This window comes from Belonocnema kinseyi, chromosome 10, assembly GCF_010883055.1.
Source record: "Belonocnema kinseyi isolate 2016_QV_RU_SX_M_011 chromosome 10, B_treatae_v1, whole genome shotgun sequence".
NCBI classification, from domain to species: Eukaryota; Metazoa; Arthropoda; class Insecta; order Hymenoptera; family Cynipidae; genus Belonocnema; species Belonocnema kinseyi.
This window is the reverse complement of record NC_046666.1, coordinates 112,995,674-113,019,396: the sequence shown is the minus strand read 5'-3', so window position 1 is coordinate 113,019,396 and position 23,723 is coordinate 112,995,674. Positions and strand designations below refer to the sequence as shown.

The 23,723-nt window shown below is 35.6% G+C and overlaps 1 protein-coding gene across 3 annotated transcripts in view; it reads left to right on the top strand.

Moving 5' to 3' along the window:
* Window positions 1–23,723, top strand: part of LOC117181507 (inorganic pyrophosphatase) — a 112,284-nt gene that overhangs the window by 44,851 nt on the left and 43,710 nt on the right. For all 3 annotated transcript variants that reach the window (XM_033374258.1, XM_033374259.1, XM_033374257.1), the window contains exons 3-4: window positions 9,569–9,655; window positions 21,973–22,036. In XM_033374258.1, the coding sequence (XP_033230149.1) occupies window positions 9,569–9,655; window positions 21,973–22,036 (151 nt within the window). The remainder of the gene's footprint in view (window positions 1–9,568; window positions 9,656–21,972; window positions 22,037–23,723) is intronic.

Genomic DNA, 23,723 nt, shown 5'->3' with positions numbered 1-23,723 from the left:
ATCTGAAAAATCTCTATCCCATCCACACACTACTCCTTTCCCCTGCCGAGTGAGTCACGCCTACTCCGAAAGGGAAATGGCTTAATGGTGTAATAATAATAATAATATAAAGTTTCTATTATGAATTTATTTCTGAAAACTAAATTTCTGTAGCCCGGAAGTTTAAGGTCGTAGTGTTTAAGGGTTGAAACGGTTCAGTATATTATTTTATAATATGGTATCACATTAATAAAATTCACTCAAAAGCGGGCGAAACTGAAAATAAATACGCTGTTGACTGACCGGCAAATTCCTGAGCGGAATAGTTATGTAGGTCACATGTACCGCTACACGTGACAGGTTCCGTTGTTCGCGATTAACACAATTAGAAGGAGATTGTTTAGATAGCTTATGAGTTAGGATCCTGCCGTAATTGGTGAATTGAAGGTAGAGACAAAAGGGAATGCTGAAACTGCGTGGCTTATTTAAAAATACCCGCTTAGAATGGAATATAATCAATGGAAATTTTGTAAGTAGACATAAACTTTTATGACTTCTCTAACATTTGAAATTATCACAGATCCTTGATTGACACAAGTTAGAACTGGAGGGTTATCCGGTCGTTTTGTTAAGCGACCCATTGAAAGACCTAAGAGCGCCAATTCATTCGATTTGAGTCAATCGACATCAAGGTGATAATTGAGAATGTTAAGATAAATTTCGATCGTCGATTTGTAATCTAAAGTTTTGCCTTAGAAAGTCTCTAATCAAAGTTTGAGTAAGCGACCCGTTTTCTCGTGCGAACCTATTCAATAGGATTTAGAGGCTTAATTTTATGAAAAAAAAAAAAACAAAAACAAATATCTTGGTTACAAATTAATGATCGAACGTTAATGATTAATGATCGAACGTTCTGTAATGGCAAGCAATGCACAAAAATTTTCACAAAATTGCGTTTCATTCGTAGAAGCTTCCGAATTTTAAAAGTTTCAGCCTTTCCTTATGGGAGGGAAAATTTGAACAATAAATATATAGCTTTAGGTACGACGAAATTGCGTTAATAACGCGAAAATCACCACGAATAATTCAAAACGCAATTTGGTTCTCGCTTCTGGGGACCCATCTCCTTTTTATTTGTCTAAGTGAAATTTTAAGAATGAGATTGAAAATATAACATCGGATAAGTAGCTAAATCAATATGTTGACCATTGATGGAATGATAGACACTGGATTTAGTGATAATTATATATCAACCGAATTTTTTATTAAAAATTATTTTAAAATGCAAGGGCTAAAAATTGAGAAAGGGAATTACGATTTGGTAATAATTGGGAGTCTCAAGTTGTCGGAAAAGTTTCCTTCTTTTTAATTATGATTAACAAATCTTTACGTTTCAGATTTATCATCCTTCCCGGACAGGTCCCGACGTGCATACTCGGTACCATTTTCCTAACAAGGACATAGTAAATTATCGATAGATCCGAATTCTCTTAGATTGATTCCTTGAGAGGGAAATATCGTAATAATTAAATTTGGGAGGTAAAATTATTAAAAGTTGGGTATTTAAAACAGGGATATGCTAAATCCAGGAGTCAGTTTAATAAATAAAAATAATTGCTACTTATTTGATGAGTAAGAAAATAGAGAATAATGTTACAACTGGTACCCCTGGTGGGGTTCAGAAGTTCTTTGAAAAAAATAAACATTGCGTAACTCGTCGCGCCGAATCAATTACAGAACCAATATAATTGACCACAGAGGTCATAAATACATTTTGTTTAAATATTCAAAAAAAAAAAGAAAAATTTTTTATAACAAAAATGGCTGATCAGCCACCAACCTAAAACAACCCCTAAGGGAAAGGGGATAAAGAAATCAAACTTTCTAAATCAGTTTTAGAAAATAGCGAAACAACAATAAGTGAAGAAACTCCTAATGAGTATGATGGTGAATTATCACAATTAAATAGTTATGCGAGTTCAAATCAAAGTGATGCAGAGAATCCTGATAGATCGAGCGTCAAAGATAACAATAAAACAACTGACGCTCCTATAGATGTAAGTACTACGTATGTAAACGCCGCTGAGCATACAAAAACAATACCTAAGCAAAAAAATAATCAACCATATTCTGAGGAAGAAAAATGTAAGATTATCATGCGTGGTATGAACAACTTACATGCGAGGGGTGACGATACGATTGCTAACCAAAATAGAGTCTATGAATATGTGAAAGAAAGTCCGGAAAAAACTAATGAAGAACTCACGGTGGTTCATGAACGAATTGATTTTTTGCAAAGAACTTTATCGAAAAAATATATGTAAAAGTTAGCAGTTCAAGCGAAAAATGCGAGGCTCAGGGTAAATATTTAGAAGAAACCATAATTGGGGTCGAACAAAAACTAAAGTCCCTAACAATTAAAAAAATGACTTTCTGTTCGTAATACAATCGTGTTTGGAAGTCAGGGCCTGTAACTAACCAAAATCGTTATAATGGACAGCAAAATTTTCATCAAAACAACAGAAATAATTTCAGAGGTAATAATAAATATTCAAATCAGGGTTATTAGCGAGAATATCAAGATAAAGACAAGTGCGAGTATGATCAGCGAAAATCGAATTTTGAAAAGTACGAACCTAGATAAAAAAATAATTATGCAGATAAAAATCGCGATTATGATGGTCAAGATCATTATGAAAATCAAAATCAAAACTATAATAATCGTGGACTGTATGAGGACAGAGACCGAGGTTTTAAAAACAGACAGAACGGTGGTGCACTGAATGAAATCATGACAAATAATCACGAATGCGTGGAACCAACCGAGGTATTATTCCAAAGATTTACAAAATTAAAGGTCATGTCAACATTAGATCTTGTGAATAGTTTTTGGTAGGTGCCGCTGCACCCTAATTCAATGAAATATACGGCTTTTCTACATGAGGGAAGATGTTATGAATTTAGAGTTACACCCTTTGCATTGAAAACGAGCACTGCGGATTTACTTAGGGCTTTAGATTTTGTTTTAAGAGAAATAGGAGGTTTTTTAATCACCTTTATCTATGATATGCTATGCACATCTCAGAACATCTGAAAACACCTAAATCGTCTTGAATTGTTATTCCAGCGCCTGCAGGATCACAATGTCACAGTAAATTTTGAAAAATCTCACTTTTTCCGTCCAGAGTTAATATTTTTGGGGCACATCCTTACACCTTTAGGGATGAAACCAGATCCATCGAAAATTCAAATCATTCATGAATTTCCTACACCACGGAATTTAAAGGAACTGAGGGTATTTTTAGGGCTTATAAATTATTACACAAAATTTACGAATGAACATGCCCAAGAAATTATCCCTCTACTTGATTTATTAAGAGTAGGAAACAAATGGATTTGGGACCTAGAAAAAGATAATGCTTTTAAAAAAGTCAAGGGACTGTTCTGTGAATTTGTATTTGATCTTAATTATCGTAATTCACTACTGAAAAAAAATTGCTCGCAATCGTATGAGCACTTATAAAATTCAGGTCTTATGTGTTTGGGGCAAAACTAATCATCCGTACTGATCACAAAGCACTTGTTTTCCTTAAAACATTCAAATTGTTGAGTGGAAGATTAACAAGATGGATTATGGCAATCCAAGACTATTGGTTCGAGATAGAATATTGCGAAGGTAAAAATAATATTGTCGCTGATGTTCTAAGTAGGATGTCCTCTCAAGGATCGGACTATCCTTTCGATTTTACCTAATTGTGTAATATACAAAATAATAGATGGATGCCACGAACTCTATGCGCACATTAGAGCTCAAAGAGTATTTAAAATGTTAAACGAGTATTTCCATTATCCTCCTTTTGCCAAAGTAATAAGGAAGAGAATATCAAGTTGTGACTCCTGTCAGAAAAACAAAGTCACAAACCAAACCTGCTATGCAGAAATGCGAAATTATACCCCCATATGGCCGGGAGAAACCCTCTCAATAGGCTTTTATGGACCATTCTCGGCATTCAGAGGAGGGTATAAATATATTATATCTACGGTAAACGCTTATAGTTCATATGTCAAGTTTTACCCAAACCGGTGGAGCACAGTAAAGATAGCGATATCAAAAATATTCAAAGATTATATTAAAAAATACGGCGAACCGGAAAAAATAGTCACTGATCATGGGACAAAATTCACATGTGACCCGTGGCTAAACATATTAAAACAAGATGGAATTACTGCCGTATTCTCATCAGTAAGACACCCTCAGAGCAATATAGTGGTAAAAATACATCGAGGACCATCGAGGTTCTTCCGAACACTTATCAAAGAACGACACAATACATAGTGGGGTTAGATACGAGCGATAGAAAATTGTATGAATGAAACACACCATGAGACTACGGAATTAACATCTATTGAACTTTAACTAAACATCAAGCCAAAAAGGGCATGGGAAAATTCGTTGGAACTGCCTCTTTCAACAAACGAAATGGAATATGAAAGAAAAATTGAAATAACACGAGACAAAATAATTCAAAAGGACAAGAAAGAGGAGAGGCATTCAATCATTCACATAAAATTACTAAATTAAAAGTCAGAGATAAGGTTCTTTTAAAGCTACTAAATAGATCTGATAAAAATAATAAAATATTGGTCAAATTTCTGTATATTTATGACGGACCCTATGAAATTAAGAAAGGAATAAAACCAGGGACATTCATCATTTAGGATCCTGGAATAGAAGATGAAAAGGGCATGTAGCACTCACAGGACTGGAAAAGGTACATCCAAAGAAGAGAAGAGGAGAACATGGACGACTGTAAATAAACATATAAGAAAATTAGTAATATAAAAATAAGAAATAAAAATGATAAAATAGGATATAAAGAAATGCAAATATAGCGAAATTAGACAAAATAAGGTACATAGAAGATAGAAAACAGGTTCGTAAACTGAATGAATTTACAGAATAATGTCACACTTAGCAGAAAATAGGAATTAAAGGTAAGAATGCCGAAAATATGATTAAGAAAAGTAGAGCCAAGCGCAACAACCATAATTGTAAAAAAATGAGTAGCAAATAAAATTGTTCAAAATAAAAAAAAATGACTAGACGAAAATATTTCAGTCAAAGAAAAAAATAAAACAAAACATAGAAAAGAAGAAAAAACATAGAAAATAATAACTAATACAATAAACTAGAAAAAAAGAATAAGTAAAAATAAGAAACAAAATTAAAAAAAAAAATAAGTTGTAGAGAAAAGAAAAACTATACCATTGTAATTAAGAATAAGGAAAGGAAATACATGTACATAGGAAAGAGAAAACCAGATAAAAAAAACTGTTATTGAAACCGCCAACGACAATTGGTATATACGAAAAGATACCACAACATGTTACCAAAATAAATGCGAACATTTTCTGTGCAGGGTTGATTCTCTGCCTAACAGGATCACGAGAGAATAAAAGTTTGAAGCAAAATATAAGTTTAATTTGTGAATTAAAAATTGAATCAGTGGCAAAACTTGGAAGGGTTAAGAATCCAGGATTAAAAGCAAGAAATGGAGCTCAAAGAACAGGTAAATCAAAATAAATAAGTAAAAATAAAGAACCAGTTTATTTCACATAATCTTTGAACACATCCGAGACTTAAAATTTCTTATAAATATAATGTAAAAAGAAAAATGTAATTTGAATAAAACCGAAATGATTAACAATAATCTTTAATAAATAATAAGATCTAATAAAATAAATTACGGCAAAAATAAAAAATTAATGAAGAAACGACCGTAAATACAACATCAAACAACGAAAGTTTTTTTTCTTTTCGTTCCAGAATAAGAAAAATCAAAAAATTATGGGACCACCAACGGGTAAAATCATGAGGGATGTGGGATGTCAGGTTTATGAACGAATGTTAATTGGAAATCTCGCTTATTTAAATATAAAATCTAAGAATGAGAGCATCGCCATAAACAAAATACACAACCGCTCTAACCCCCAAATAGGGGGATAATTTTACCCATTTATATTTTTTAGGGAATCGCATAATAATTATGATGCAAAATAATTTGACAAGGATTAAGAATATACGAAAACACTGTTAAAAAACAAACAAAAATCCTGATCTTGAATATACATGTGATTAAAGTCATTAGCATATACCGTCAAATGTTGAAAAATTAAAGCGATAACTTTAAGTTCAGGGATCGAATTCTTATTTGCGATCGGAACGCAACGTACGGGTGGAATTTTTCGCTGTGAATATTAGAATTTCAACCCGAGTGCAGGTGTTCTTGGATTAGGTCTCTTGATTATTCGCTGAATTGAACTTTTCCATTTTAAAACCAGTGCAATTCACATATATATCTAGGAGATCATATTCTGCTTCATTAATTATAATTGAAATGTGTATCAAGAGTATAATGGAGTGGCAAACAATTTTAACGGCGAAGATAGCAATATGCATCGTATAAAATTACATATAAATTAAAATAAGCATTAGATTATTATGTCAATATGTTCGATTCTGACACCTTTGAATAAAGCAGCATCTAAGTATAAACGAATGTTTTCAGATAATTCTTTTTGTATCCATTCGTTTAGGGGGGCACAGGCAGCCCGCACAAATCCACAGAAATTTTTTCGGCGTAAAAAAACGCTGAAAACTCTATTTTCAAAATTTTCCTTCCTTATAAAAAATCATGCGGGTATCAAGAGTAATTTCAATCAAACTAATGAAAATTAACCACTTACTGTTCCTAATTCAAATAACATTCATTACCTTCATACATTAAACAATCCTGTACATATTTCATATAAAACGATTTTATTAAACCAAAGAATTTTCAAAAATTTTAAACATTCTTACGTTTAGAGGGGCACTGAAATGGTTTAGTGTATTATTTCATATTACTATTTCACATTACTAAAATTCACTCAAAAACGTGCGAAACTGAAAATAAATACGCTCCTGACTGACTGGCAAATTCCTGAGCGGAAGAGTTATGTAGGTCACATGTACCTCTACACGAGACAGTTGTCATTGCGTACGTAACGACTCGAAAATTGGGGATGGAAAGACCGCGGATACGGGACCGTCGTGATTACCAAAGAGGGAGGAGATCGACAGTCAGCGCTAAGTTTCGTACAGGATCCCTCGTTTGGCTAGCGAGTCACGCCGTCTCGCGTTTCTTTCAATAAGAATGAGATTGTTTCGACAGGTTATAAGTTAGAACACTACCTTAATCGATAAATTATAGGCAGCGAGAAAAGGGAATACTGAAACTGCGTGGTTTATATAAAAATAACCGAGAATGCTAAGATAAATTTCGATAATTTATTTGTAATATAAAGTTTTGCTTTGGAAAGTCCTTAATCAAAGTTGGAGTAGGCGACCCGTTTTCACGCGGGAATCTATTTAATAGGATTTTGAGGCCTAATTTTTATGAAAAAAAAAAACAAATAGCTTGGTTACAGATTAAGGATCGAACGTTTTGAACATCAAATTCAATGCATCCTAGGAATAATAAATAAAAATTGCCAACATGGAGCACTGAATTTGAACATTTTAAACGAGAGGAATAAAAGGTAGATATTTTAAACATTGATAAATTAAATGGGCCCGTCAACGTAAAGCCTAATAATTTAATTTAAATGATGTTAGGAGAATGATCTAAAATTCTGTAATGGCAAACAATGCACGAAAGTTTGCGCAGCATGGCGTTTCATTCGTAGACGCTTCCCAATTTAAAAAGTTTCAGCCCTTCCTTATGGGAGGGAAAATTTGACCAATAATTATCTAGCGTTAGGTACGAGGAAATTGCCGATAATAACGCGAAAATCAACACGAATAATTCAAAACACAATTTGGTTCTAGCTTTTAAGGACCCATCTCCTTTTTATTTGACTAAGTGAAATTTGAAGAATGAGATTTAAAATATAACATCGAAAAAGTAGCTAAATCAATATGTTGAACATTGATGCAATGATTGACACCAAATTTAGTGATAATTATAAATTAACCGGATTTTTTATTACAAATTATTTTAAAATTCAAGGGCTAAAAATTGAGAAAAATTGCATAATAATTAGAAGCCTCAAGTTGTAAGAAAAGTTTCCTTCTTTTTAATTATAAATAACAAATCTTTCGTTTCAGATTTATCGTCCTTTCAGGACTGGTCCCGACGTGCATACTCGGTACCATTTTCCTGAACATTTCACAGTAAATTGTTGATAGATCCGAATTCTCTTGCATTGATTCCTTGAGAGGGAAATATCGATACTATTAAATTTTGGATGTAAAATTATTTAAAGTTGGGAATTAAGAAGGGGGATGCCCTAAATTCAGGAGTCGGTTTAATAAATAAAAATAATTGTTACTTATTTGATGAGTAAGAAAATAGAGAATAATGTTACAGGGTGTAGGTTTTAGAAGGGAACAACAAGTGAATTGGAGTCTATTTTGTCATTAGAGCCAAATAAACAGCATTTATTCATTGAGAAATATATTAAGGCAAAATTACATTCTTAGGACTTAAATTTCAATCTCCAAATGAGAAATCGTGTATCCAACCAAATGATCGATAATTTTAATCGTCTAATAAAGCGCGTTATTTACTACACATGCAGCTTCAAGCAGTCTTGAAAAAAAATGTTACACATTTTCATATGGTACTTGAGCGGTAGGACGTGAATTTCTTTGTTGTGTTAAATAAAAAAAAACGTTGACTCTACCGTCAGACCCTCGAGAGCCACTAATATCAGAAAGAGAATAATGCAAATTATGAGCTACATTCGGATTAGTTTACCAACTAGATCGCCGGGATAACTCAATATGCCAATCATAAAATTGATACAAAAGATACAAAATAGGCCGTAAAGCATGTTACTAATAGGTTGAATAGGTTGAATCTCAATCCAATATGGTGAGTTTATAGTGAGGTTTTATTACACAGCCGTGGAGTCCGATTGGAAAGCGTAATCGGGAACGTCGACTTGGGCGATCGGTATGCGACATTATGAGGGTCATCGATCTTCCTTCTCAACATTCATCGAATCTTCCTGCTTAAAATCCTCCTTCTTGGGAATTGCTCGAAGTTGACAGTTCCGTTTTCTGGATCTGTATGTACAGTTTTGGCAAATCAATCTTACGGTCTACCGGTACTAGTGGTGTTATAATTAATTCCATTAAATTTCGAATTATTCCTCGGTGAGATCTCGTTGAACGGAGCAAAAATCTGCGGGATGTGAAGGTTCAGTACCTGAGAGGAGGATGGAAAAATTGGCTACGTGGAGTATTTTATTTGTTCACATAAGTACCTGTTAGAATTGGAAAATTGAATTGTTTGTTCTTTATACCAGTCTGGATTTGACAAGTTTAATAGGATGTAAAGTCTCAAATAATAAAAAGTGTTTCACTAAAGCAGATAAAATTTTCTTAGCATATGAAAATATGACATTAAAATCATTTTAATTATAGAGTATCATAGACGTCTCATTGGTAATAGACACGACGAAGTTCCAATGTAGCAAAAATGTTAATATTTACATGTTTCCTGAATATTCATTTTAAATTAATGTTTTTTGTTTATCGCAGACATGGGAAAATCCTGAAGTGTTAGATGAAGCCACTGGATTCAAAGGTGACAATGACCCTATTGATGTTCTGGAGATAGGTTATAGGGTAAGATAAGCAAACGCATCTAAATTAAAATATTTACGTAACATTTAAGAAAGCTTAACTGCTGCTTATAATGCAGAGTGTTTCCTGTTTTCAAATGTTTAAATACCGTATACTGTATATACCTGTATGGAATTCCGTTAAATGTTTTGTATTATTTTGAAATCCTGCGAAATCTTTTGCAAACTTTTGAACGCCCTTAAAATTTCTGTAAATCTTTCTATAGATATACAGTGTTGAGAAATCCTCTTTAAATTTTTTCAAATCTTTTTAAATCATTCAAGACCTTCCAAATCCTACAAATTTTGAAAATTCCTTGAAAAATTTCAAATTTTTTCGTACATAATAATTAGTTCTAATTGGTATTGAAAGCCTTATTTAAAAACAAAGGGAAAAATTTTCAGTTCCAATTTATGACTATAATTTTTTAGAAGTTTAAATGACAATTATCGATTTTAGTTACAATATTTATGATATTTCAGTAAATATAGTTGGAAGTGTATACATTAAACGTACGAAATCGAGCGCGCAGCTGAGTTTGTCTGATATTTGTGGTGAAATTTGAGGTTCTTGGATTGTTGAAGTGTTTAGAAGGGTTTGTCTGTGAAAGATTCATCGAGATACTGTCAATGGGGTGAGGATGTTTTTGGATATCAAGGCAGATTCATGTGGAAGTGGACGTTGCTTTGAAAACCTTATGTAAAAACAAATGGAAAAAAATTTCATTTCGAATTTATGACTAATTTTTTAGAAATTTAAATTACATTTATCGATTTAAGTTACAATAGTTATGATATTGGAATAAATTTAGTTGGAAGTGTACGCATTAAACTTACGAAATCGAGCGCGCAGGTGAGTTTTTGATATTTGTGGTGAAATTTAAGGTAATTGGATTGTTGAAATGTGTAGAAGGGTTTGTTTGTAAGAGGTTGATTGAAATTCTGTTGAGGAGTTGAGGATGTTTTTGTGTATTGAGGCAGATTTATATGGAAGTTGACAATGCTTTGAAAACATTATTTAAAAACAAATGGAAAAAAATTTCAGTTCCAATTTATGTGCTCAGTGAGCATCTGTACCACTGTACTTTCCTCTTTCTTTGGCAAACCGATAATTTCCTTTGCTCTTTACGGTCTGTATTTATAGCCCAGGATAGATTTCGCCTGTCGGCAGCCCTTGATTGTCTCCTAGTATTCTCGGTGTTTTGTACGGGTCCAGCTTTTTATCGCAAGACCGATACAGCCAGACACTAGTCTCAGTACCGGTTTCGGCCCTATGTATTCACTTGCCACACCGTTTTTTTCCAACTGGTCCGCTTTTTCATTGCCCTTGATCCCTGTGTGACCAGGAGACCATATGGGAGGCACTTCGTTTTTTCCCGCAATTTGGTTTAATGCCATTTTTCATTCCCAAACTAGTTCTAATGTTATTTCCGGTTTCCCGACCGCAGTTACTGTCACTTGGTTGTCCAAACGGATTGCAACTTGTCTGTCAGCATTGTTTTCTTTTAATAATGTTTCAGCACGGCGAAGGCCGGCCAGGACCTACGCCTGAAAAACGGTAGCATGCTTCCCAATAGATTCCTGCTCCTAAACTTCTCTCTTCCCTGGACCGATCAGTATACCAGTTTACCCCTTTGGAAAGTGCTGATGTCACTCGGGATCCTATTGTGCCTACATCCCGTAATCGATCTGTTTACTCTGGCCGAGCGGCGGGTCGCGTGTGATGCTCTTGCAGTTATCGCAACTTGTAGGGGTTTTTCACAGAGCATAAAGCCTATCATCGCTGTGGGCATAGTACTCACTGACCCCGGCAAACCCCTAAACTCTAGCGTTTTTGACCATTGCAGTCTGTCCTGCATCGTTTGAAGTTTGCGTCCGTGGCCACTAGACCACGGCCGCATGACGGAGCCTCGGTTTAAGGTCAGCAGAGTGGAGCCATGCAAATATTTTAGGCCCTAAACTCCACGTCAACTCAAAGGCTCTCTTGAACATCCAAAAAGTTATGATAAACTTCCCGCAGTGGGTCTTCACGTGCTTTATCCAGTTCAATTTACTATCTAGGATTACTCCCAGATATTTAACCGAATCTAAAAACCTCAGTCTCCCACCACAAAATACATGTCTTTCGAATTTTGGATTCTTGTAGTTTCTCGTGAAAATGACCATGCTGATCTTTTCCGGATCTGCCGAGAGCCCTGAGCTATTGCACCAGAGCTCTACAGTGTGCAGCACCGACCTTGTCAGACCCATCAACGTTTCCAGATGCCCCCCCCCCCCCAATCTGGTTTCGAGTCTCGTTTGGCGTAGCATACTTCCTATTCAGCTTACTAGCTGGTTTGGCACGCCACACAAGCCTCTTGACAGATAACCTCTGGAGAGGAACTGCTGAAGGCATTCTCTATATCCAAGAATGTACTGACGGCATACCCCTTTTTCCAACTGCTGCTCCAATTTTGCTACTACAGCATGGAGCGCCGTTTCTACCAAGGTGCTTCCTCGGAAAGCATGCTGCCCTCTGTGCAGCGGGGAGGCTATAAGAACCTCATCCCTGATATATCTCTCGACCAGCCTCTCCAATGTATTCAGGGTAAAAGACGTTACGCTGATAAGTCGAAAATATTCCCACGTTTGAGAATAAAGGCCACTCTACCGTCTCTCCATGCCAATGGTACGTGTTTTAGACAAATGCTTGCCCTAAATAATATTGTCAGTGGAGGGACGACAAAATCCAGGCCTTTTTGTAAAAGCGCTGAATAGATGACATCCGCTCCAGGCGATTTAAAGAGACCGAAGGACCCTACGGTCCATACCGGGAAATCTACGGTCGCTCTGCTGTATCTCTGCCCCTTATTGTTTTTAGTTTGCTTTATTTTGGATGATCCTATCATACTCCCTCGAGAAGCTAAGGAAGTAAGAATCACTCCCCGCAGAACCCTACATGCGGGGGACGGGCTAGATACTATGGGATTCGATATGGTGTCCCAAAATTTCTGTTAAGTCACCTCCTTTAGGACCCCTGCCTGTCCGCTTCTAGTGTGGTGGATAGGCCTGGATGTTCAAGCATTTGGTGATCCTGGTGCTTTTCAGCCCTTGAGACGGCGTTCACATCATGGAATGGGAGCATGAGAACTGGGGTCCTCTATATTCCAGGAGGCTTTTCTATTACCCCCTGAAAGGATCGTTCCTGAGTTTATATTCCACCGATTAGATTCCGTCAGATCCCCAGAATGGCTACACATCGCGATGTAACCTTTGTGGTTCAACTATTCCAGATCTATAGGCCGAAGAGACCCGTAAGCTCCCCCCCCCCCTCCATTAGGTACCAGGTCTCACAATCCCTAGGGAGAGAATTTAAGGTTGGTGGCACTGCCAATGCGCAGCGAGTACCAGCGAGGAAAAAAGGGATGTAGATCAGGAAGTTTTTAGTACACCGAAAGGAGAGAACAAAGGAAGGCAAGAGATTCATAGCGAAAAGCGTGTGATCGATTGAGGCATTCATCAAAAGGAAGAGCAGGGTGAGGGGAAGCAGTGAAGACGAGAAAAATATAGGTTTAAACTTGCAAATCCAAAAATGTTCAGATCGCTGCCGGAAAAACATAGTTTTATAGAGAGGAATGGGAAGGAAATGGCCGAACTTATATAATCTGATATAATTTTGGAGTTTAAAAAAAATATAAAGTTTTTGTAATTTTTTATTTTCAAGGATTATAATTCTTGAATAATAATGACATAAGTATCCAGTAACATGTTATATAATCTGCTCTACGAAAGGGCGATATCAGCTATTCAGTTTTCAAAAAGGAATGCGTCGACGTATTCTTTTCCTTCGATATACAGTCAATCGCTGTTGAAGGCAGATACAATTTTTTTCATGTACACTGACCCAAGTGCTTTCTGAAATTTTTTGTAAACCATGTTATGGCCACCACTAAAACCTTGCCAGTGGGTTTCCTACGCCTACACCTTACTTTCTTTTAAAAGCTGCGCGCACAAAAAGAAATTTTGTCTTTACAGAATGCTGTTGTTCTTTCCTTTACCTTCAATATTAATGAAGCGTGAATTGTACTATCTTTAAGGTCTCAAAGATGACTTTGATAAGGTGTAGAGGTACGCTAGTCTGTAGGTTTTACCGTTCATTTGGCATTTGAGACTGCGGATCATGATCATTTGAGATCAAGGTTATGATCAGGTGTCCGATGTAATTTAAGTTCTGTTGACTCCTTATTTCTGCTCATAAACTCGTTCGCCGAGCGAACGAGCAGCTCGAAACCGAGACCTGCCGAGCGAACGAACCATCAGGGGGCTCCCACTTTCGAACATCTCATTGCGTTTGTTAGTCTGTCGATGAGCGGAAGACAGGCTAGCGCGCCGCATAGTGGGGTGTTTTGGATTTTTTCGTGCAAATAATCGACGACTAGTCAATTTTCAACAGAATTGATTTTTTTTAAAATACTCTTGAATAAATTTACTGTCGGAGAGATACGCCACTATTACGGTTTGAATCGTCAGTACGTCAAAAAAACGTCGACCAACGTCGGCAGTCGTCGACCGATTTTTAGGCTATTCAGATGTCAGTAATATTTGGTAATTCGTACAAACAATGCTTCATGCTCATTGTTATTTATGTTTTCAACCATTACAAGTGCAAACCTTTCTATTCTCATTCTATTTTTGTAATACAAGTTTTAAATAATAGTTAATAAACGTTCATAACGTTAATACTTTAATTTTCAAATTATTCAACCGAAAAACGTTTATTCTGAAGAATTAAACGGAAGAGTATTTTATAGAATTTTAAATCTTTTTTGTTACAGTTTTTATGTTTATTTTAATAAAAACGTGAGAAAAAATATTTAAAAATACTTAAAATTCAGGGTACAGTCGTTGCAAGTCCCTTATAAGGTGTCGATACCTATCTTTCTTTTGATTCTCCTTGGCTATGATGTTTTTGTCAGCTGGTGCCGAAAATTCCACAACGAACATGGTTCGCTTCTCGAAGTCAAGAAGAACCATGTCAGGCCTCGAATGAGCAACAGAAACAATTGTCGAGAATATAAAGTTCCAGTATATGCGGCACTTCTCATTCTCGACAATCGACTCCATTTCCCTAGGAGCATTTAGAGGAGCGATATCAAGGCTAATGCCGTAAGAGTGACAGATATGGTAATAAAGCACTCTTAGTGCCGCATTGTGCCTTTGAATGTAAGTCGTTCCCGCGCGAGTTGGAAAACTAGATAGTGAGATAAATGCTCGGGGTGTGCATGGTACGCTCTGCAGCTATCATAAGGAATGTCTTGGCTCAAAATGTGGCGACGGTATGTTAGGGTGGAGATGACACCGTCTTGGCATGCCAAAATGAAACCCTCCGTACCAGCCTTCAATCCGAGCGATTTATGGAAAGCAAACGTTAGCTCACAATACATTGACTGATCCTCCACATTTCTGTGGAAGATACCGTGCATTCTCTTATCTAGGAGCTGTTCACGAAAGTTCTTCTTTTGTGCTTTCTTACTCCGGGCTTTCAGGAGTTAGTACTCGAGATAGATAAGATTTAATGCATTTTGCTCACCCCTAATATTGAAGTTAAGTCCGAGTGTTTCAGCAGCCTCCTCCGCTGCTTTGTACAAAAACGCTCCTTTGTCCACTTCTTCGTGATACCTGACCATTTTAAGAAGAGGGTCTCTTCCATTTGCAACTCTATGTGCTGTACCCAGAATAATCCTGTTGTGAAGACATTCAAGACTCAATATTCCGCGACCACCTTGACGGCGTGAGATGTAAAGTCGTGGAACGGCAGACTTAAGATGCACGCTTTTGTTTGTGTGTATAATCTTTCTTGTCCCGATATAAAGGGATCTGAGCTCGTTCTTCGTCCATGGAACTACTCCAAATGAGTAGAGTACTACCGGGACGGCAAGCATGTTCGTTGCAGATACTTTGTTCCTCGCCGACAGTTCGGAAGACCAAATCTGCCGGATGAGACGTTTGTATCTGCTTCGGAGAGTATCCTTTATAGATATCACATCCTGAATGCGGCTCTATGGCACGCAGGTTGAATTGCCCGAACAATCCTATCATTTAGGATAGCTGTGAATATCTTATACAGTGTGTTAAGACAAGTGATTGGCCTGTAAATCTTCGGGTCAGCTAAGTTACCTATTTTCGGCAGGAGTATTGTGCGCCCTTCCACTCCGGAATCGGCTCTTCCGACTTTAAATATGAGGTGAAAAGACGGTCCAAATGCTGATGGGTTGAAGGCAAATTCTTCCACCAGAAGGTTTTGATACAATCTGGTCCCGGTGCGGAATAGTTCTTCATCCCTCTTAATACTTTTTTCATCTTTTCGGTAGTGATGGGTGGGCATTCTTTATCAGGTGTTGTGAAGGCAAAATATAACTCCTTGAAGCTTTTTATATTTTCTGAGTCCGGAGTTCGCGCGCGAACTTTCGAACTTTGGCGGTAAAATTCCTGACAGATGTAATGTATTCAGTCACACACTGAATGCGGGACGCGTACTGTCTTGCCCAGCCTACCTTTATGACAAGCTGATGCATTCGTCTTTTGGTCTTATGATCTACCGTTGGTTTTGTTTTACGGTACGCATCGGCCAAAGCTCTCGCTGCATTATACACACAATAACTGATAGCCCAGAGGTCGGATTCTCCGGAAAAATGTACAGAAAGCTCGTCATCGATTTTAGTCAGATCTTTAGGCTTGAGAGAAACCTTGGTGTTGATGTTTCTTCGCGTCATAAAGCATCGCTCTTCCTCTATTGAATGCTCGTCCGCGGTTGGTCTTAATGTCGCCTCTCTTTCTCTGTTGCCGGCTTGTTCTAGCTGTGGTAGAGTAGGCGTTCCGCTTACATAGCCCCTTTTTCGGAGTAGTTTAGCATGGTTTTGCAGACGTTGCTGCGAAAAGTGCGATTGCTCCGGGTGTTTCTCGTACCACAGAGAATGCAGCCGTGCCATGTAACCCCGTCCAGGGGCCACTTTCGCATCGTAGCACTCTAGCAAGTCATTGTCTCCACCAGCTCTAAAGTGGTTGGCATTGTTGGCCGACCCATTGTCGGGAGCCCTGCGCGTTCTGTTTTTTGAACCGCACTTACTACAACTATGTTTGATGTTGTAATTGTTGTTCCCACGAGAAGCTAGGGAAAAGTGTTCGTCCATCCTTGTAGAGCCCCGCATGCAAGGATAAGGCTGCAATTAATTCAAATTTATCCTCATATAATAATTTTTGTAATTTCAAACTAATAAATCAGAATTATTGAGACGTATTTTTTAAATAAATATCTTCGATTAAAACTGACTATTGAATTAAGGCTGTTAGTTAAATCCGACTTTGAATTGTTTTAATCGGTATAGCATTGACTCAATATATATTTTTTCCGAAGGATTTGAGAACTAAAGCACAAAAACTTGTCATATATTCGGGATTTTGCGAGATTCTCGGATCAACAAAATTTTGAAAAATCAAATCTTTTGTCGAGGAAATTATAATTTTCATGGCAAATATTAATTTTGCGAAAGAGAGATATCAAGGCGTAGCAGACCAAAGCATTTAAACGGCGAGAATTGTTCACAATTTTTTTTCATTTAGAATTCTGACATAGAATAATTCTCGGCACTAAGGGGCCATCCATATACCATGTGGACAATTTTTTACCACTTTTTGACCCACCCCCCCTCGTGGACAGCTGTGGAATTTTTACACCCCCCCCCCCCCTAATCTTTCCACGTGGATCGCTTTTATGAAAATATATTATTGGTCTTCAAATCACAATACAAAAAATTCGAGTGTACCTCGAGTATACCTTGTCTGATTTCAGTATATTTTTCACAGATTTAAGGGAACGAGTGTCCACGTGGATTTTAGCCTAACCCCCCGGTCCCCCTCGTGGACAAGCGTGGAATTTTGCCATACCCGCCGTCATCCCATAACTGTCCACGTGGTATATGGATGGTCCCTAATCATGTTATCGAAGGGCCATTACTTGATGATGGTGACCCTTAATTTTTCGAAATAGGTCATGAATGGAGGAAAATGTACAGAAAACTGACGTGTCCTGTGTGTGTAAGTTCTAACTAGAGTTGCAATCAGCCACCGGGCTATCTGTCACCTTCGCGCAACGCAAGGTATCAGGGTGCCCGTTCCTATCAACCGCTGGTCCAGACCGCCTGTCTCAAAGGGAAAAGATAGTACGTCAAAAATAATTAGAGACGTGTCCCGGCTTCTTTGTAAGTAGGCCTTTCTAAGAGCTATCAGCGTTTGCTAATCATGACAGCCGCGGTTGCCCGATATCTACCGATTCGCGCACAACTATTTTTATCAAGCACCGCCGGTGTAGTGGGAAAGAACATGCCTGGCTACGATGCTGTCGTTGGTTCACATCTTTTTGTCGACATTTTTTTTCGTATTGTAAACATTTCAAATAATAATTTCTAAAGCTTCCCCAGTGATGAAATTCTTTTTTTACTAGTGAATTTAATTGGAAATAAATTTCAGGCAGACACTTTTCAATTCATTTTTTGTATAATCGTAGTTTATTGTTCTTTACATATTTGTGGCTGATATATTCGTAGTAGATTATGACGTAGTAGGGTGATGCACTGTTCATGGCAGCTTTTGAAAAAATGAGAATCAACCAAAGATAAGGCAGTTTTCAATTGCGAAAAACAAATAAAAATGTGTATAAAATTTTCTACAAAATATTGAAATAGTTTTTGCAGATAACATCTGAAAATTCACCAAATTTTTTATGAATCACTTTATGATGGTATCTAAATTTGGCTCTCTGCAAATTTATTTATAATTTCTACCATTATCAAGTCGCCCGCCTATAAATTTCGATATTTAGGAATTTTTCAGATTTACAATTTTAAAATATAAATTAAAAATGTATCATTTTGCCAAAAGTGTTTTTTCTAATTTGACAAATTTATCACATGTACAATTTTTAAATGTAGAACGTGGTGAGTGCTTACATTTTTTTATAAATTGTAAGTTTATGAATGTATTTTATGTGTGTAAAATATGACTAAAGTTATGACACTCAACAATACGGCATCTGGTACGTGTCCATTTCTCTTCGGAGGATTTCGCTTGCTTCCGCCAATGTTCGATCAATTCAAATTCAATCAATCAAATCAATAAAACAAATAAAACCAATAACTTATTTGACTGGTCTCTATTTTTTATCTATCTTATTGGTTTTATTAATGGTGTTTATTTTATTGTATGAGTGAAATAAAATCAATAGAATCACTAAAATAAATGAAACAAATAAAATCGAACGTTGGCGGAAGCAAGCGAAAATCTACGTTCAAAAGTGGTACATGTGATAAATTTGGCAATTTAGAAACAAACATTTTTGCCGAACTGATGCATTTTTAATTTATATTTTAAAATTGTAAATCTGGTAAACTGTATAATATCAAAATTTATATTTGGGCGACTTGACAAAGTTTTAATTTATAAATAAACTTTCAGAGGGCCTAATTTCGAAATTTTAGAAATTGGAAATTTGATCATTTTGACATTTATTGTTGGGTAAATTGACACATTTTTAATTTATAGAGAAAAGTCAATATTGGCCAGTTTTGTATATTATTGAATAATTATCAATGTGAAAAAGTCTACAATATCCCAATTAATTATTGAATTACTTGATAAGCTTGGAATTTGTAAGTCAATTTGCAAAAGGTCTAATTTCGAAATATGATAATTTTGAAATTTTTTGCTTGGTAACTTGATAAATTTATAATTTATAAAGAAAAGTCAATATTCCCCAGTTTTGTAATGTTGGAGCAATTGACAATGTGCAAAATTCTGTAATATCCAAAATACTTGTTGAGTGGCTTGATAAGCTTGGAATATATAAATAAATTTGCAGATAGCCTAATTTCCAAATTTGATCTTATTGAAATGTATTACTGGGTAACTTGATAAATTTATGACCTATAAATACAAGTGAAACCTCGCTAGTTTTGTAATATTGGAATTATTATAATGGAAAATTTGGTAATATACAAATTAGAAATGAATTTGCGAATAGTCCAGTTATAATTTCAAACTGGGTAAATTCACAAATTTACATACCATCATAAATAGATTTATAAAAGATTTGGTGAATTTTCAGATGTTATCTTCAAAAACTATTTCAACATTTTGTAGAAAATTGTATCCACATTTTTATTTTTACTTCGCAATTGCAATTGCAATTTATTTCCCAATAATTTCACTATTTAAAGAAAATTTTATCGCGTGGTTGCCAGGCACGTGATTTCCCACTACACTGGCGGTGCTTGGTAAAAATAGTCGCGCGTAAATCAGTAGATGTCGGGCAGTCGCGGCTGTTGTAATTAGCATACGCTCATAGTTCTTAAAAGGGCCCACTTACAAAGAAGCCGGGACACATGTCTAATTATTTTTGACGTACTATCGATTGATGAGAGTCTCATCAAAAACTCAATGTCGCAGAATAGGCTTTCTCCTTTGAGACAGGCAGTCGGGACCAGCGGTCAATGAGGAAGAGCATCCTGATACCGTGCGTGGTGCGAAGGCGACAGCTAACAGGATGGCTTATTATATGTACACTGAGGAGTCAACACAGGACATGACAGTTTTCTCTACATTTGTCTCCATTTCGCGACGTATTTCGCTAAATTTATAATCAGCATCATCAATACGTGGCCCTTCGAAAACATGATCAGTGCTGAGAATTATTCTGTATTGTCAGAATTGTGAGTAAAAAAATTAATTTTCGAACAATTCTCGCCGTTCAAATTCTGTCATCTGCTACTTGCTGATTTCTATCCTTCGCAAAATTAATATTTGTCGTAAAAATAATGATTTCCTCAACAAAGGTTTGATTTTTCAAAATTTTATTAATCCGAGATTATCGCAAAAGCCCGGATATTCGACAAGCTTGCTTTCTTCCGTTCTCAAATGCTTAAAAAATCTATATATTGAGTCAGTACCGTTTTGATGAAATTTACACCTAAAACACATGATTTTTCACCGCATAAAAATAGGGTTTTCTCTGAAAATTTTAAAGAAATCATTTCAAGCATACATTTTAGAAACCTTCTTTAACTTTTCAGTGTCAATATAACTGAAAATTTCATCTTGAAAATGCTAAAAAATCAAATAAAAAAATATAATTTATGAACAAATTCAATTGTGTGTGATCTGACTCTAGAATTTCATTGACAAAAGTTTTTACAGCAACAACGATTGTCTTCTAACCAACTAATGTCAGTTTTTGTTTGGTAAGTTTTTACTATTGTAACTCTCCTTTAAATCATGATCTATTTTCGAAAAATTTACAATTCACAATTATGATTAATACTTTAGTATTTTATGTTTTTGTTAATTAATTCTTTGAACATACGTTTGTTCATTCAAATTCAATAAATAAACTTAACGACAAACCTTAGTTTAAAAATATTATCTGTTATTTTCAATTTTTTTAATTGTGGATATCATAGAATAACAGGATTCAGGTGTTGAAATTTTAATCATTTTTATTTTAACTACATTATTTTTAAAAATAATTTTCACTGTAGTTAGGGGAAGAAGAAAACAGTGAATGTGCGAACGCGAAAAAGTCCACTATTATCAAAGCATTTTTTCGGGTTCTGTTGTATATACTAAGGACTTAAACAGTGCTGATTTGTACATAACTGTAAAATATAAGGGTCCAGTAAATATCAAAGTAAATTAGGTTATTTCTTAAGATGTATACAATAAAGTTCCTTTTTCATGGCCGAAAAATTGAGGATGTGATATAAATGTAGTTTATATTTATTATAAACAATAACCAGTGCGGTTACATTATTAACAATTTGAATTGAATTGTTGTGGACCAGAACACAAAAGGTGTAGTTAAAAATATTTTGAAAATACAATTCCAAATTTCTGCTTCAGTAACCAAAATTTAATTTTTTTATTTGTTTAGAATAATTGTATTTTCAAATTGCTTTAGCGACCTCTAAAAATATCTAAACATTTGTGCAATGAAACAAAAAATATGATTTTTAATGCCAAAGGAGGAAGAATAGGGTATAGAGGGAGCAGCAGAAATTTAAAAATGGTATTTTTAATGAAAATACTTATTTTCATCGTCGCCGCTTATTTAGGTGCCTTAAACAATTAATGGGCGCTTCCTATTCTCAATATGGTTAAATAAAAACAAAATGTTTAGGGACGCTATTAGTATTGTTTCATTTTAGTATACATTAGTATCAATTTGTCATACATGTCTGATAAGTACCCGTTTTAATCATGTAAAATAAGTATTGAATGAAGGAATTTTTTCAGGTAGCTAAAAGAGGCGAGGTATTAAAAGTGAAAGTTATTGGAACTGTAGCACTTATAGATGAAGGTAATATATATTTCTAACTTTATAAATATAGTAAATGTCTTTAATCCTGCAAAATAAGAAGGTTCTTAAACATATTACGAGTAATTTTCACAACGAATCTTGTGAGGTATTCACAGGAAAATACATTGAGCTTTATAGCTCCGTAATTCTTAAACTGAGACTTGGATTCAAAAACTTCAGTAAATCGTACGAAATAATTCAAGACAGAATCTTGAAAAGTTCTGTAGAATCGTTTGCGAGATTAGGGTCACATGACCACAAGATTAAAAAAAGTCTGGGTTGAGGCGGCGCGAAGTTATCATTGTGAAGGCTGCTGATTTTTAAGCGGGTGTGCTAACTTGCCGGCCACTCTAATACGGATGAGTGAAAATTGGTCTCAGTTTTCTATATTACAGAGCTTTGAACTCGTGTATGTACGTGGACCGCTTTTGTAACAGTGTACGTACAACAAAGCGAAATATAGGGCGGTTGGAACCCGCTCGAGTATAATAAAACTTTCAATAATTGATCAATAACATGATGAAATTAAAAAGAATTCTCCTCTCAGTAATTGTTATGCAAATGTGAACTTACAAAGCTGTGCGAAAAATTTTTCTTTGTAAAATCGAGAAATCTCCAGAAACATCAAAGTGGTTGGTCCCACTGTTTTTTATTTGAATTCTCTTCGAGGGTTTGTAGGAATTTTTTTTACATATTTGACACATTCATCAAAGTGCTTACCTCACTGATTTTTTCATCAAAACAATGATCCAAGGAATAATGTTTTGAACTGTTTTCAAACCCACCTTATGAGTTAAGAGACCCACGGACACACTCTCTAGTGTAGTCTTGACGACATAGTTGATCAGACTGAATAAGTGCTTACTTAATAGGTTAAGTTTAAGAAAATTCAGTTTGTGCTAGCATGATTCGAAAAGTACAATTTATTTTCCTTTTGGTAGTTAATCCCAAGGCACAATCCGTCTAGTTTAGTCTGGATAACTTGTTTAATAAGACCTTGTTAATTAGACAGACCGCGTACTTATTCACTTGAGGTTATTAAATCAAGTACAATTTGCATTAAAATTAACCGGAAACTACCAGTTAAATACAAATTTATCAGGTGTTATCAGTCATGTCGGCAAGACTACACTAGTGGGAGTATACTTGGGGGTTTTTATGGTATTGTGAAAATAATGTTATTTTTCGAATTATACTCCTACAATCTGAGCTTAATGAAACATGCCCAAGTGTGTTCTAACATCTCCAAAAAGCCAACTAAACGGAGATACTTCCCTACCATTGCCTTGATTGATGTTGGAAATTTGTCTCCATCTTTTACTCCGGTCGATCGAAAAATGTCCTAAAATTCTTTTAGGCAAGTTCAGATCGATGACACACGGACGGGAATTGTTACTGACAACAACTGCTACTCTCTATGCACGCACTCTGGTACAAAAGCGATTCACGAACATGCACCTTGAAAACACATATTGAAAACAAAAAATCTATGAGACTTTTTACTTCTTTGTTTCTCTCTATCCACCCCTGCAAGGATAACTCTAGGACACACCGTGGTTTTTATTAGCAGTATTTTTTCGGAAATTTTAATATTATTTATTTTACCATTATTTTCCTGTGGCTCTGTTCTTAAACTTTTAATTTTCTCCCACTTCCTTCTTCCCATAAAAAAGTTTGAAATGTATAT